Source organism: Bos javanicus, chromosome 13 (genome assembly GCF_032452875.1).
Source record: "Bos javanicus breed banteng chromosome 13, ARS-OSU_banteng_1.0, whole genome shotgun sequence".
NCBI lineage: Eukaryota > Metazoa > Chordata > Mammalia > Artiodactyla > Bovidae > Bos > Bos javanicus.
The window spans coordinates 30,280,077-30,296,961 of NC_083880.1; the positions used below are offsets into that span (position 1 = coordinate 30,280,077).

Genomic DNA, 16,885 nt, shown 5'->3' on the forward strand with positions numbered 1-16,885 from the left:
TCACGTGGGCAGTCAGATAAAAGACAGAACAAGAAGCAGTAACAAGTTTTCTAAACAGTCATCCTTGATGGTGGTTGGAATAAGATATGTCATCGAGGCAGGAGGCATGCAAAGGATGAACTTGTCATTTCAGCCATAAGAGTTTACTGCTATGGGGAGGTATTTTTAGTAAATCATGATAAATATGATATGGATGGGTGTAAAAATTGATGAAACGAGTTCAGGTTTGAATCTAAGTTCTATCATTAATTGTATGAATAAATTCAGAAGTTATTGCTCTATCTGACTTTCACCTTAAGCATAATAATACAGTAAGTCCCCTACATCCAACAAGTTCAGTTCTCAGTGTTGGTAAGCCCAATTTGTTTGTAAGATGTAAGTCCAACAAAGACAGCCTAGATACTGAACTAAGACAGCCTAGATACTGAACTAAGACAATCGGCTATGTAATACTGCACCGTCATAGGTTTATAAAACTTTTCACACAAATAACACATAAAAAAAACCCACAAAAAATCAAACATTTTTAATCTAACAATGCAGTAGTACCAGCTACATCATCACTGCTTTTACACTTGCTTCCAGACATCCTGGGCTCGAAATAAAGGCACTGTACTGTACAGTAAAGTACACAAAAGCACAGCCACTTGCAGAGCATGCGTGCATGTGCCAATGCATGCCAGACGTGTGACCTAACTTACGTGACTGGACGTGCGAACCCACATTCACATTTTAGGAAGTTTGCAACTTGAAGGTTCATATGTAGGGGACTTACTACAGTGACCTCTTATTGAACCCAGGGGCACAACACCTTGAGTGGAACGTGACACGAAATATCCCTCTTAATGACTGTTGCCTGTGCTTGGAAAGCCCCTGCTTTCCTGCTGTCACAACTGCTAAGAGAAGCCCTTCCCACCGTCCTGTCCAAACAGGCTCCTCTCCCCACCCAGGCATGTCCCTCCCTACTCTCTTGCTTTGCTATATTTTTCTCTGTAGCAGTTTTCACTACCTGACGTTTTATTAGAAACATTTATTTTTAAAAATTTTTGTTGAGATATAATTGATTTAACATAACATCAGTCCAAAGTGTCCAACAACAATAATATGGATATACTGTGAAATGATTACTGTGGTAAATGCAGTTAACATCCACCACCACATACAGTTTTATAAAGCTCTTAAGAGCTGCTCTCATAGCAACTTTCAACTGTACAATGTGGGATCATTAACTATAGTTACATCCAGGATATATCCTGTAACTGGAAGTTTGTGCTTTGTGACCACCTTCACCCGTTTAGCCCACACCCCAACCTTGTCAACCACCCATCTGTACTCTTTTTTTCTGAGTTTGTGTTTTTTTTTAAGATTCTGCATATGATATCAACAGAATGTTTTTCTTTTTCTATCTGACTTATTTCACTGAGTGTAATGCCCATGCATGTTGTTGTCAATGGCAAGATTTTATTATTATTTTTTATGGCTGAATAATATTCCATTGTGTATATATCTATATCCAATTTCTATTCCACATTTCCTTTATCCACTCATCTACTGATGACAACTTTGGTGGTTTCCATGTCTTGGAAATTGTAAATAATGCTGCAATGGACATGTGGGTACAGATACCCTTTCAAGACAGTGATTTCATTTCTTTTGGATAAATACCTAGAAGTTGAATTGCTGGACCTGAGCTTACTTAATTACACATATGCTATCTCTCTTCTGAACTAGAATATGTTTTTTGAAGGCAGAGATTTGCTTTCTCTTGTTCTCTGCTTTATTCCCTTAATAATAGACTAATTAGTGCTCAGCATTGAGACCACAGACATCATTGAATTCATTACCTATAGATATCATTGAGTCTATTACCTGTGAGCAATACCTCTTTTAAAGCCATTCAAAATAAAATTCTGAGTTGACTGATTATTCAATTCAGCTGACACTTGCCAAGATGTGAGAAAGTGCCTGGTTTATTTCAGTATTTTAAAACAGGAAGTTATAATCTTCTTACCAAAATCCTTACCAAAATCCACAAGCCCCCAGAATTAACTATTTCATTCCCAGACCCTTTGATCTCTACATTTTAGAGGCCTCTTTAAGAACCTTCTAATATCCCTGATCCATTCTTTACTTCACTGTTTGATCTCTGATATCAATTTGCTCATTATCTGGCTAAATTAATCTTGAAATTTAAAAATATTCACATGAAATAGGTAAACTTTACTTATAGTTTTGGGAATCTAATTTGGGTTGAGTTTTTTTTTAATCAATATCCTGAAATCAGTCATCAGAATGTTCTTTTCAATGCCATTTGTTTCTCTAACATGGTCTTGTGAATTATCAAGAATAAGAATAAAAATGCACTGGTTTCTTGCGGATAAACCCCAATGCTCTACATGACAGGAAAGTGGAAGCATTCACAAAAGGACTCTGAGTAGATCCATGAATCCAGAGTACTGTCCCAAGGTCCTTGTGTGATATTCCCAAAAGAAGTGGTTGAACAGTGGTGCTCCGAAGATGGCGCTTACAGGCTTGCTTTAAAGGATACTTCACCAGGAGATTCCCAGAACTGCCAGATGAGACACGGACTCCAAATGTACAGAATATTTTGAAAAATGGGATTAAACACATAAAGAAGGAAGGTATATCATGCTGACAACCAGAGTACACAGGTGCCAAAGAACACAACAGCCAGTGAGAACACAGGCCAGATGGAGACCTGTTCACGTGCCTCTAGGTCAACATGCTAACTAACACCATTCCTGCAATTAGCAAGTGGACAGTTAGTATTTTTCAAATGCAGAGTGAGTTTTGAATAAAGACGGAGAGCTTAAGGCCTAAAATAAGGAGCCAATCAATTTGACTGCAGAATAATTAGAAACAGAAATTTTCTAAAATACAGAAGAGGATCAGCAGGATTCCATGTTCTGGTTCCCATGTCGCAGCAAGGCCTCCTGTAAGACTGTCAGTCTTTTATGCCAATGCTTTTTTCCCTTGGCAGTGGTGTTTAGGGATCACCTGCATTGGCTACTGCAGAAAAACTAGTGAGCTAAGTTCAGTTTCAAGAATAAAAATAACTTACTGTTCCGACAAGGAGAGTACTCAGCATATGCACTGAAATTCTGAATGGCTACATAGCAAGTGCCAACTGGGTCCTTTTCTGGTGCTGGTTTAAGAGTTCTCCAGTGATATAATGGAGCACAAGCCTGTGAAACATCAAAGACAATAAATATTTTTTTAATGTAGATTCCACATACTATGGACCTAAATTTGTAACAAACAATGCTAAATTATTAGATGACTTAACTGGCCTCCAGTATGCTAATGAGTACCTTGGTAGTCAGAATTAATTAAACTTCCTAAGTCAATTTCTCAACTAATACTCCATAGAATTGGAACAAATTAAACATATACAAAAGAATGAGATTTTTGTCCCACAGGATTTTAAATCAAATAAAAGTAGCCTGACAAAAGTAAATATTTATGAAAGGTAAAGGACTCATATGTTCTTTTTTTTAAAATTGGATCTGCATAAAAGCAAATGACCATTTAAACAGTGAATGAATTAGTGCAATGTCTTAAAATAAGAACTAGTTTCTTTCTTTGTCTAATTTTTACTTGAAGAAAACTTTTCAAATCAAAAGATGATGAGGTTATAAACCTCTGTTTTGTGGATTCCCCTGGTTTATCAGTGAGGGTGTATCTGATTATTTTTTTTAAATGATGACTTACATTTGGACTGATACCCCCTTATCACAGTGGGCTTATTTTTCATTTAATGATTTTTATTCATGACAAAACAAAAATTAAATAATGGTAAGAAAAATATGATTCTTGAGTGAAATCCTCTGGTTGCTTCTTCAGAAGCTTGGATTATAACAACAGCATGATATTGGAAAGATTATCAGATATAAAAGATGATACATGAAATCCTCTTTAAGCAGAGAACACTGTGCTAGGAACAAGAGAAGCCATAAAAACAAATGCACCTTTTTGACTTCTATTTTGCTAGCTTGTGTTCTTTTCTGAATATTCAAGTGCTCACTTCTAAGGATATAGAAATACATATTTTTCTAGAATATGGAACCACTAGCTTTTCTCCAAATTTGATGACATCACACTTGAAACAATGCCATAAAATGGAAGGCAGATCCCAATTTTAAAGTCTTTTCATGATTCCAAACACATCCTTGGTAATTAGTCTAATGTGTAACGACTTTTAGTAAAGATTACTTTACAAAGTAGCACCCTTCTTACTTAAGAATATAAATTATCTTTGCTCAAAAACTTAAGTTTGGGGTTTTTGTTTTTGTTTTTTTGTCTTCTTCTAGATTGTAATGTCTTGGCCAATACTGAAAAACTCTCTGACTCATCTAAGTTTCTTAACTTAGGGCCCTATTAGTGATCTGAGAAGGTATATGGTTAAGACATTAAACATAATGAAAGTGAAAGTGAAGTCAGTCAGTCGTGTCCGACTCTTTGCTACGCCATGGACTGTAGCCCACCAGGCTCCTCTGTCCATGGGATTTTCCAGGCAAGAATACTGGAGTGGGTTGCCATTTCCTTCTCCAGGGGATCTTCCCAACCTAGGGATCGAATCCACGTCTCCTGCATTGCAGGCAGATGCTTTAACCTCTGTGCCACCAGGGAAGCCCTGGTGTATTTAACATAATGTGGAATGCTAAAAAGGAGTTTGAACAGGGAAAGCACTACCTATGTGACTCAGTATAAGCCAATTCGCCTCACTTTCCACACCACCATAGAATATTTCAATGCCATGAAAATTGTTTCCAGTGCTTGCCTGCTTTCTGTCCTAAAAAGTTATCTTTTTTATACCAGCTCAGTTTCACACAGATGTGAAACACAATGATATGACAATATTCGGGGTTTGACCCAGACTTAACATGTACACATATGATTCCTGAATATTCAAAACTATACTTCCGTTCATAGCAATTTGATGTTCTAATAATTGTCACATAGGGTAGAACTTAATTCTTTATTAAAACTGAAAAAGGACTTTCTAGTATTCTATTTTCTATCACATAATTTTGAAATTGCAAGCATGCTCTCAAATTAAACATTTTTATTATGAACATGGTGTGTCATTTATATTTTCAGTGACTCTGAACACTTCTACAAATATTGAATAAATGCACAATAATGTTACAGATAAATTTTGAAGACTTAAAATCAATACGGTATCCAAAGATTTTTTTTTTAACCCCAAGTAGTTATAGATGGAATTAGCTTTTCAATAGTTATTCACATACATCATAAGTCACTGAAGGATTAAAGAGTTTGCTTTTTTTTTAACCAACTCTGGAATTTGAGAACTATATTAAAGCAAATAACAATTCTATAGAGAACCTACTGTAAATGCTGTATTTGTAACTAAAGAGGGTTATCTATATTTGATATCTGTTTTATGTCAAATAAGCAAAGCATTTCCTTTAGATACTTATTCTTATTAAATCATAATTCAAAGAACTTTAAACAAATCCTAAAAGCCAAAGTTATTGCTTTATTTTGTAAGTAAATTAGGGCTACCAGTAAAAAAAAAATCCCCAACAAAATATATTTTCAAATCAGCTTAATATCGTTCTTTCTCAATAAATTAGACATGTATTATCACTTGGAACTACAGAGAAGAGAATCATAAAGTCACAGCATTTTAAAGCCAAAAGATCTCTATCTGGGAGTGAGAAATCTTTAAAAAGTATCAGTGAACTCAGAGAACCATGCAATTGGTAGTTATATATTTTTATATATTTATTTTAATACGAGGATAATTACAATATTGTGATGGTTTTTGCCATACATGGTATGGTACTGGCACAAAAACAGAAATATAGGTCAATGGAACAAAATAGAAAGCCTGGAGATAAATCCACGCACCTATAAGGTGTTCACCTTATCTTTGACAAAGGAGGCAAAAATATACAATGGAGAAAGGATAGTCTCTTCAACAAGTGGTGCTGGGAGAACTGGTCAACTATGTGTAATAGAATGAAATTAGAACACTTTCTAACAGCATATACAAAATAAGCTCAAAATGATTTAAATACCTAAATATAAGACCAGAAACTATAACACTCTTAGAGGAAAACACAGGCAGAACACTCTGTGACATAAATCACAGTAGGATCCTCTACGGCAGCTGTATTTTTAAAGAAAACTTTCTGATATTTCTAAAGAGGATCAATGATATCGCAGGAGATTAACTTTAAAACAATCCTAATAGCAGTAATACTATTTTTCAGGTCAAATTTCTATCAGCCTTTTAAATCAATCTTAAGCAATAAAATATGTATCTTTTTAGGATTTAGCTTTTATTTTTCTATCTTCCTTATTAGTTTTTGAAATATTTGAAAAGATCTACCCAATTTTCTGGAAAACCAGTCTTATTTCCTGTTGCTTTAAAGACCAAAATAGATTCTTTAATTTTAAGCACTAATATTTTTGGTAATGCTGATAAGCTTATCTTTGAAAATCTGATACGTTCTTGCATGAATGGATTTTTGTACATACGAGTTTTAAAACATTTCAGTGTATGTATTACTCCAGAGCAGCCCCAACAGCACCCCGCGATACTCACCACCACCTTTCCTTTGTGAGCTCTCACTGTGGCTCCAAACCACTGATTTGATTTAAACTCTATAGGTTCCTTGGTTCCATTGACTCTTATCTTTCTGTTGTCTGGCAGGGAGGACACATAGATCGTTAATTATTTGTAACACTTGGCAGCCAATTAAAACACGTGATAATGAATCTGCCCATTAAAAAATAATTTTCATACACATGGCAGGGGTTCTATTTGATTAAGTCTAAGCTAGACCTTTCACTTAGAAAAATACCTGTTAAATGGAAATACATATTTGAACATGACAGTTCACAACGTAAAGCATTTTTTTAAATGACTTACATTTTCAAGGATAAGGGTACCGCAAACTTGATGTAGACTCTGACAGTCTGGAATCTGCACTTTGGTCATTGATTTGTATCAGATGGAAGACCAAACATTCATAACTACTCTGAGGAATTCCAAATCTTTTCTGAAAGTAAAACTACCTGGAATCCCCTTGGTCCAGGAAGCACAGCTTCCTAGGCATGGCTTAGCTGGAAACATGAAGGACTCCAGGTTCCCGGTTTTTAACTGAGTAACATATGTCTATGCAGCCACAGAAAATAACACCTCAACACAGCTTTATCCACACTTGGCAGATGTCAGCACGAGGGGACCATCTGAGTAAAAACTCAACCCAATTATGACACACTTCGGGTCTTAATAAAAAGCAAATATCTTTTCTTTCACTCCTGTTGCCAATCGACATATTTCCCACATGGTTCTAACCACATGGTTCTAACTGAACTTCCTCAGTAATGGTTAATGAATTCAAAAAGACATTTATACTAGAGCATCTTATTAGTATGTGTTCTCTTTGGTATGCATTTTGCTTTTCCCTCCTTGATTCTATAATGAATGCATTACAAATGAACTTTTAACTTCTATTAAATGAGGCCAAAGTATAAATGTAATTAACATTCCATTGAGTTTACATATGATTACAGACTTTTCAAACAAAGAAACTATATATATATATTTAGGTCTCAACCAAAAATTGACACTTTGATATGTCAGAAGAAAATTGCGAATTTCCTTCTTTAAAATATTATGCTTTAGACATTTCTGAACTTTTAAAAAATAAAAAGCAAGTTCTGGAAATCCTCACCTAAAATGCACCCAACAGGCAAAGAACTGGAGCATCTTACAGATTAGAGCATAACGTTGAAAACATAAACATTTCTGGGACTTCCCTGGTGGTCCAGTGGTTAAGAATCCTCCTTGCAATGTAGGAGATGCAGGTTTGATCTCTGGTCAGGGAACTAAGATCCCACATGCCATGGAGGAAACAAGCCTGCGTGCCACAATGACTGAACCTGCGTGTCTGAACACTGAACAACTAGAGAATCTGTGCACCTCAACAAAAGATCCCACGTGTCGCAATGAAGATCCAATGCAACCAAATAAATATTATAAAAAGAAAATATAAGCATTTCTCTTTGTGTCTAGGCAAGAAAGATCATCCCTGGAGAAGGGAATGGCTAACCACTCCAGTATTCTTGCCTGGAGAATTCCATGGAGAGAGGAAGCCTGGTGGGCTACAATAGTCCATGGGGTTGCAAAGTCGGACACAACTGAGTGACTTTCACTGTCAGACCACTTTTCTAGATTCCACATATATGTATTAGTATAGGATACTTATTCTTCTCTTTCTGATGCCTTGATCTGCAGACAGTGACCTTTCTGACCTTCCCAGCCCCAGTCTTTCCAATCATCCAACATATACTTCTCAGTCTGCATGAAATTCCTTCCTGGCTATAATACTCTGTGCTTAGTTGCTCAGTCGTGTCTGACTCTTTGTGACCCTGTAGACTGTAGCCCACCAGGCTCCTCTGTCTGCGGAATTCTCCAGGCAAGTATACTAGAGAGGGTTGCCATGTCCTCCACCAGGGGATCTTCCCAATCCAGGGATTGAACCCAGGTCTCCTGCATTGTGGGCAGATTCTTTACCATTTTAGCCACCAGGAAAGCCCAAAGTGGTTTCTATTTGCTGACCAAACTCCTGTGACATGAGGCAATGCATTTCAGATAGGACCACACATCCCTCTGGAGCAGAAGGATGGCACAGGTTACCCAAAGTGCATTGTCAACTCCAGAGAACTCTTGGAAGGGCCAGTGGGAGATGGTGGAGCCATTAGTTACCAAAGCAATTCTCTCCTTGGTATATCCCAAACTAAGCCAAAGGCTAGAGGAAAGCTGTACAGTGACTGCATGTGATTTACAGCTTCTTAAGTGCCAGGAGGGGCGAATTCACATTTAGAAGCACACCCCATTCCTGCCAGAGACGCTCAGAGTGCTCAAACAAACCCTGTGCACAGCAGGGCCCAGGGACCCCACAGAGACTGAGACAGAACTGTCTTTGAGCACCTCCTATGGAGGTACGGGTTGGCAGTGGTCTGCCGCAGGGACAGGGACTCTGGGTGTGGATATGGCGTAAGTCCTCTTGGAGGAGGTCGCCATTAACCCCACCATAGAGTTGTCAGAACTTACACAGAATGGGAAATTGATTCTTGGAGGGCACAACAGAACCTTGTGCACCAGGACCCAGGAGAAAGGAACGGTGACCCCACAGGAGACTTGCCTGTGAGTGTCCGGGAGACTCCAGAAAAGGCGTGGGTTGCTGGCGGCCTGCCGCAGGGTTGGGGGCACAGACTGTAGCAGTACATGTATGGAATCTTTTGAGGGCGGTCATCATTATCTATTATCTCCACTATAGTTTGGCCCCAGGTAAATAGCAGGGATGGAACACAGCTCCACCCAGCAACAGAAAATTGGATTAAAGATTTACAGAGCATGGCCAAGCCCATCAGAACAAGACCCAGTATCCCCCTCAGTCAGTCTATTCCATCAGGAAGCTTTCATAAGCCTCTTATCCTTCTCCATCAGAGGGCATACAGAATGAAAACCACAATCACAGAAAACTAACCAAACTGATCACATGGACCACAGCCTTGTCTAACTCAGCAAAACTAAGAGCCATGCCATGTGGGGCCACTCAAGACGGACGGGTCATGGTGGAGAGTTCTGACAAAACATGGTCCACTGGAGAAGGAAATAGCAAACCACTTCAGTATTCCTGCCTTAAGAACCCCATGAACAGTATGAAAAAGCAAAAAGATAGGACACTGAAAGATGAACTCCCCAGGTCAGTAGGTGCCAATATGCTACTGGAGATCAGTGGAGAAATAACTCCAGAAAGAATGAAGAGACGGAGCCAAAGCGAAAACAACACCCAGTTGTGGACGTGACTGGTGATAGAAGCAAAGTCCGATGCTATAAAGAGCAATATTACATAGGAACCTGGAATGTTAGGTCCATGAATCAAGGTAAACAGGAAGTGATCAAACAGGAGATGGCAAGAGTGAATGTCAACATTTTAGGAATCAGCAAACTAAACTGGACTGGAATGGGTGAATTTAACTCAGATGACCATTATATCTACTACTGTGGGCAGGAATCCCTCAGAAGAAATGGAATAGCCATCATAGTCAACGAAAGAGTCTGAAATACAGTACTTGGATGCAGTCTCAAAAACGACAGAATGATCTCTGTTCATTTTCAAGGAAAACCATTCAATATCACAGTAATCCAAGTCTGTGCCCCGGCCAGTAATGCTGAAAAAGCTGAAGTTGAATGATTCTATGAAGACCTACAAGACCTTCTAGAATTAACAGCCCCAAAAGATGTCCTTTTTATTATAGGGGACAGGAATGCAAAACTAGGAAGTCAAGAAACACCTGGAGTAACAGGCAAATTTGGCCTTGGAGTACAGAATGAAGCAGGGCAAAGGCTAAAAAAGTTCTGCCAAGAGAATGCACTGGTCATAGCAAACACCCTCTTCCAACAACACAAGAGAAGACTCTACACATGGACATCACCAGATGGTCAACACCAAAATCAGATTGATTATATTCTTTGCAGCCAAAGATGGAGAAGCTCTATACAGTCAGCAAAAACAAGACCAGGAGCTGACTGTGGTTCAGATCATGAACTTCTTATTGCCAAATTCAGACTTAAATTGAAGAAAGTAGGGAAAACCACTAGACCATTCAGGTATGACCTAAATCAAACCCCTAACAATTATACAGTGGAAGTGAGAAATAGTTTTAAGGGATTAGATCTGATAGACAGAATGCCTGATGAACAATGGTTCGTGACATTCTACAGAAGACAGGGAGCAAGACTATCCCCAAGAAAAAGAAATGCAAAAGCAAAATGGCTGTCTGAGAAGGCCTTACAAATAGCTGTGAAAGAAGAGAAGCCAAAAGCAAAGGAGAAAAGGAAAGATATACCCATTTGAATGCAGAAATCCAAAGAATAGCAAGGAGAAATAAAGTCTTCCTCAGCCATCAATGCAAAGAAATAGAGGAAAACAATGGAATGGGAAAGACTAGAGATCTCTTCAAGAAAATTAGAGATACCAAGGGAACATTTCATGCAAAGATGGGCTCGATAAAGGACAGAAATGGTATGGACCTAACAGAAGCAGAAGATATTAAGAAGAGATGGCAAGAATACACAGAAGAACTGTACAAAAAGATCTTCATGACCCAGATAATCACGATGGTGTGATCACTGACCTAGAGCCAGATATTCTGGAATGTGAAGTCAAGTGGGCCTTAGGAAGCATCACTATGAACAAAGCTAGTGGAGGTGATGGAATTCCAGTTGAGCTATTTCAAATTCTGAAAGATGATGCTGTGAAAGTGCTGCACTCAATATGCCAGCAAATTTGAAAAACTCAGCAGTGACCACAGGACTGGCAAAGGTTAGTTTTCATTCCAATCCCTAAGAAAGGCAATGCCAAAGAATGCTCAAGCTACTGCACAATTGCACTCATCTCACATGCTAGCAAGGTAATGCTCAAAATTCTCCAAGTCAGGCTTCAACAATACGTGAACTGTGAACTTCCAGATGTTCAAGTTGGTTTTAGAAAAGGCAGAGGAACCAGAGATCAAATTGCCAACATGTGTTGGATCATCGAAAAAGCAAGAGAGTTCCAGAAAAACATCTATTTCTGCTTTATTGACTATGCCAAAGCCTTTGACTGTGTGGATCACAATAAACTGTGGAAAATTCTGAAAGAGATGGGAATACCAGACCACCTGACCTGCCTCCTGAGAAATCTGTATGCAGGTCAGAAAGCAACAGTTAGAACTGGACATGGAACAACAGACTGGTTCCAAATAGGAAAAGGAGTACGTCAAGACTGTATATTGTCACCCTGCTTATTTAACTTATATGCGGAGTACATCATGAGAAACACTGGGCTGGAAGAAGCACAAGCTGGACTCAAGATTGCTGGGAGAAATATCAATAACCTCAGATATGCAGATAATACCACCCTTATGGCAGAAAGTGAAGAAGAACAAAAAAGCCTCTTGATGAAAGTGAAAGAGGAGAGTGAAAAAGTTGGTTTAAAGCTCAACATTCAGAAAACAAAGATCATGGCATCCGGTCCCATCACTTCATGGGAAATAGATGGGGAAACAGTGGCAGCCTTTATTTTTAGGGGCTCCAAAATCACTACAGATGGTGACAGCAGCTATGAAATAAAAAGACACTTACTCCTTGGAAGAAAAGCTATGACCAACCTAGACAGCATATTAAAAAGCAGAGACATTACTTTGCCAACAAAGGTCCGTCTAGTCAAGGCTATGGTTTTTCCGGTGGTCATGCATGGATGTGAGAGTTGGACTATAAAGAAAGCTGAGAGCCAAAGAATTGATGCTTTTGAACTGTGGTGTTGGAGAAGACTCTTGAGGGTCCCTTGGACTGCAAGGAGATCCAACCAGTTCATCCTAAAGGAAATTAGTCCTGAATGTTCGTTGGAAGGACTTATGTTAAAGTTGAAACTCTAATACTTTGGCCACCTGATGCAAAGATGCAAAGAGCTGACTCATTGGAAAAGACTCTGATGCTGGGACAGATTGAAGGCAGGAGGAGAAGGGGACGACAGAGGATGAGATGGTTGGATGGCATCACCGACTCAATGGACATGAGTTTGAGTAAACTCCAGGAGTGGTGATGGACAGGGATGCCTAGCGTGCTGCAGGCCATGGGGTCACAAAGAGTTGAACACGACTGAGCAACTGAACTGAACTGAAGTGATGGGAGACTATTAACAAAGTAAATAAATGAAAATCCAGATGATTCTTTTTCAAAGGAACAATCAATAGATTTCATATGTAAAAGAGTCCCCAAATCAATAAGAGAAAAAGACTAAATTTCAATAGATAATAGGTCTTAGGACCTAAACAGGCATTGTAGGGAAGAAGAAATCAGATACTTCATAAATTCATGGAGAGATCCTGAATCTCAAATCAAAACCATCACAAAAAGAAATTCCTGTTATCTATAAATAAGACTACTGTTCAACTATTAAAACATATATTGGGAGTTTGGGACTGACATGAACACACTGCTATATTTAAAACAGATAACCAACAGGGACCTACTCCATAGCACAGGAAACTGCTCAATATTCTGTAAAAGAATTTGAAAATGAATAGATGCAGGTATATGTACAACTGAATCATTGTTGAATAATTAACAACATTGATAACTGAAACTAACACAACACTGTAAAATTAACTCTACTTCAATCAAAAATTAAAAGTGTATATATATATATGACAGATTTAGATGCATTAATATCAAATATTGTCTATAAAATATATTTTTGTGTTTAGCTTTTCTGAGCCTTTAAAGCAAAAGTACAGGAAGATTCAAAGTCTTATGTAACAAACACTTGTATTCCCACCGGGTAGAACTGAAAACTAAAGTTTTTGACATTTACAGACATCACAATACCCTTTGACATCTATCTTCAGTTCTACTCCCCTGCCCCTCCTTCTCCAGAGGTAGCCACCATCATGAATGTGATGTGTATACTCTCAAACACTTAAAAAATAATGTCCGAGTAAAACACAGAACAGAGGTCTGCAGATATCTTCCATAAAGGACTGAGGATCAGTACTTCAGGCTTTGTACTCTCTATGGTCTGTCAGAACTATTCACCTCTGCCTCTGTAGCAAAAGCAGCCACAGACAGTATTTTTTTAATTAATTTATTTTTAATTGAAGGATAATTGCTTTACAGTATTGCACTGGTTTCTATCAAACATCAACATGAATCAGCCATAGGTTTACCCATGTCCCCTCCCACTTGAACATCCCTCCCACTTCTCTCCCCATCCCACCCATACAGGTGACGATTTGTTTTTTAAAAAATGGATATGTTTTTTAAAAAATGAGCTTGGCTGTGTTCCAGTAAAACTTGACTTAGGGACAAAGAAAGGTGAGTTCCATGTAATTTTCATGTGTCATTTACATATTACTCTTTAAAAAAATTTTCCCCCAATCATTACAAAACGTAGAAACTATCCGTCACTTACAGACAGACACAGCAGGTAGTGGATCAGATTTTGTTGTAGTGTGCCAACAGTTTACTATTGACAAACTATTCTTTTGTGTGTTCTTTTTAATAGAAAAAGATGGTATTATACTATCTGTATAGAAGAGTGTGTAGTTGTGTTTAACATTCAATTTTATGTTTTGGGGAGGTCATCCATGTTTTGATGATTAGATAGATAGCAGGTCCAACTCATTCTTTTAAATTCCTGTGCAGTATTGTATTCCATTGAATAGCCTTCTGCATTTTATTTATCCATTCCATTTACATATGAATGTTAGGTTTTTCAGTTTTTCTACTATAACAAACGTGTGCCCTGTGAGTCCTTACCCCCATCTTCTGCATATGGAGAAGAGTTTCTCTCACACCAGACTAGAAATAAAGTTGCCAGGTCATAGACAATCATATACATGTATATCAGCTATGGCAGTCGACCTCCAAAGTAGCCCAATTTCCATGCCCACTAGCAAGGCATGAGAGAGGGACTCTCAACTCCTGCCACTGCAGGACTTTAAAGTTTTTGTCAATCTGGAGGACCATGAAATGGACTTTCATTTTTTCTGTTTTCATTTGCATTTCCCCGATTATCAGTAGAGTTGATCATCTTTTTATGCTTATGGACCATACACTTTTTTCTTCTGCGAATTGCTAGTTCATATCCTTTCCTCATTTCCTGGTTTAATTTTAGTCTCATTGATTGGAAGAATTCAATATATATTCTGAGTACTGATTTATTTCCCCACATATATGTTGCCAGTATCTTCTCAATCTTTGCTAGTGTTTCAACTTTGTTTATGTGGATTGTTGTCCACCCGAATTTGTTTTTCTATAGGATGTGGCATGGGTGTCTTATTTCCAGTTTTAAAGGCCTGTTGTCTCAGCACCACGAACTGAAAAATCCATCTTTTTTCCCTGAATTGTTGTCATAGCACCTCTGCAATGGTACCTCTTGACGTGGCTGGAGGGGTCCAGCATGACCTGGCCCCCCACCTGCCTCTCCAACATCCTCTCCTCCCATTTTCCTAGTTTAGACACACCGCCTTTCCTAAACATGCCCAGGCTTTTCGGTCTCCTCATTGCATATGACTGTCTCCTCACTCCCACTGCCTGAAATATTCTTCCCACTGTTTTCTGCAAGGCTGCTTCCCTCCTGTCACTCAGGTTTTAGCTCAAATGCCACTTCCTTTGAGACTCCCTCCCTAAGAAGCTAGTTAATCTGACCCTAAGTCATTCTCTCCTGTTACCCTTTAGACTTTTCTTCATAGCACTTACCATTCATTGAGATGGTTTTATTTATTAGTTTGCCTGTTTACTGGCTATCCATTCTCTTCCAGATATACAAGAATCCCATGAACAGAGATGTCTTCTGCTTCACCTCTGTACTCTCCACTTCTAAATCAGTGCCTAACAAGTAGTGGTACCTCTGTGCTTATTGAGTGAATTACCAAACTCCCATCTATTCATTCAGAAGCTTGTATAGTATATTGTTCAGTATAATCCTTTCAATTCAAAATGTTCTGTGTGTGGGTGTGTAAATGTATAGACACGGAACTGTTGCTGATGGTTTTCTTGAAGGCAGGGAGTGTACATGTTTTATTGACTTTTTATATTTCAATTGTGTATATTTCTGTACTATTTGTTACAGTGAACATTGTTACATCTTTGATCTAAAAAAAGAAAACCTAAAGATAAAAACCTAGAGATCTGGGGACTTCCCGGGTGGTCAAGCTTCCAATGCAGGGGGTGCAGGTTTGATCCCTAGTCTAGGAACTAAGATCCTGCATGCTGTGCCATGTGGCAAAATAAGAAGAAAAAACAATCAGATCTGTAGGCTAATCTGAGTGATGGGTGGTGGCAATCAAGTGGATTTGGTTTGTCTGACATTTCTGGGCTTTGAAGCTGTCTCTCTAAATTGATAGCTTTGGTCTCTGGGCAATCAAGGTACAACCCAGTGGGTCGCAAATCTACTAACGTTCGGCTCTTTTTTCATAGGAGTATTAATCTCTGAGCAGGGTGAGGGAGTGTAGATGTGGTGCCCACATGGGCCACAGGCAGGTTTTTCTAATCTTCTTGAGTAGAATGGGGGGAATTACACAGAGTGAGGCTAGCTCACCACCGGAGAGAGAACTCAAACCAACAACAGGCGCAAGCAAACCCTGTGGCAGGTGGAGGGCTTTGGAAAACTATTATAAAGTCCTCAGCCCCGTCCCAGAAAAACAGTAAGTTTCCCTGTTACTTCCAGTCATCACCTTCCGTGTTTCACACTAGGGATTTTCTTCAAGCTGTTGCAGGAACTGTCCAGGCATTTTTAATCAGGAAAAGGGGAAAGGAAGTCTTTAACTGTTTGTTTGTAATCTTCCCCTTGATCAGCATATGCTATAAATGTTTCATTTAAATTGTACTACATGTATACCTGTGGTGGATTCATTTTGATATTTGGCAAAACTAATACAATTATGTAAAGTTTAAAAATAAAATAAAAAAAAAAGTCAAAAAAAAATTGTACTATCTATCGGAGAACAAGGAATAGATCTATATAAAATTCAAAACAAAATATTGATGGCCAGAGAACTCCGTGTCTAAAAAAAACAAATCCAAGAAAAGACTCTGGATCAATTTTTATGTCCAGGAAAATGAAACTTCCAAATGAATGCTTCCTTATATCCCGAAACCACAATTAAAAACCATGAAAGAATACCTCTGCAGCCTTTATACGCTTGATCATCTTATTGTGAATTTTCAAGTCTTTAAGGAAATACCACACTAATTTATTTTATAATTTAATATTAAAAAATGTGTTAATTCTTTCCCCCACCAGTTGTACTGAGATATAATTGACATGCAGTA

The 16,885-nt window shown here is 38.3% G+C and overlaps 1 protein-coding gene across 1 annotated transcript in view; it reads right to left on the reverse strand.

Annotated features, from left to right (window-relative positions):
* ITGA8 (integrin subunit alpha 8) overlaps positions 1 to 16,885 on the reverse strand; it is a 189,056-nt gene that overhangs the window by 154,033 nt on the left and 18,138 nt on the right. The window contains exons 3-4 of the mRNA XM_061436125.1: positions 6,599 to 6,699; positions 3,083 to 3,206 (exon numbers count right to left, since the gene is read on the reverse strand). Coding sequence (XP_061292109.1) covers positions 3,083 to 3,206; positions 6,599 to 6,699 — 225 coding nt within the window. The remainder of the gene's footprint in view (positions 1 to 3,082; positions 3,207 to 6,598; positions 6,700 to 16,885) is intronic.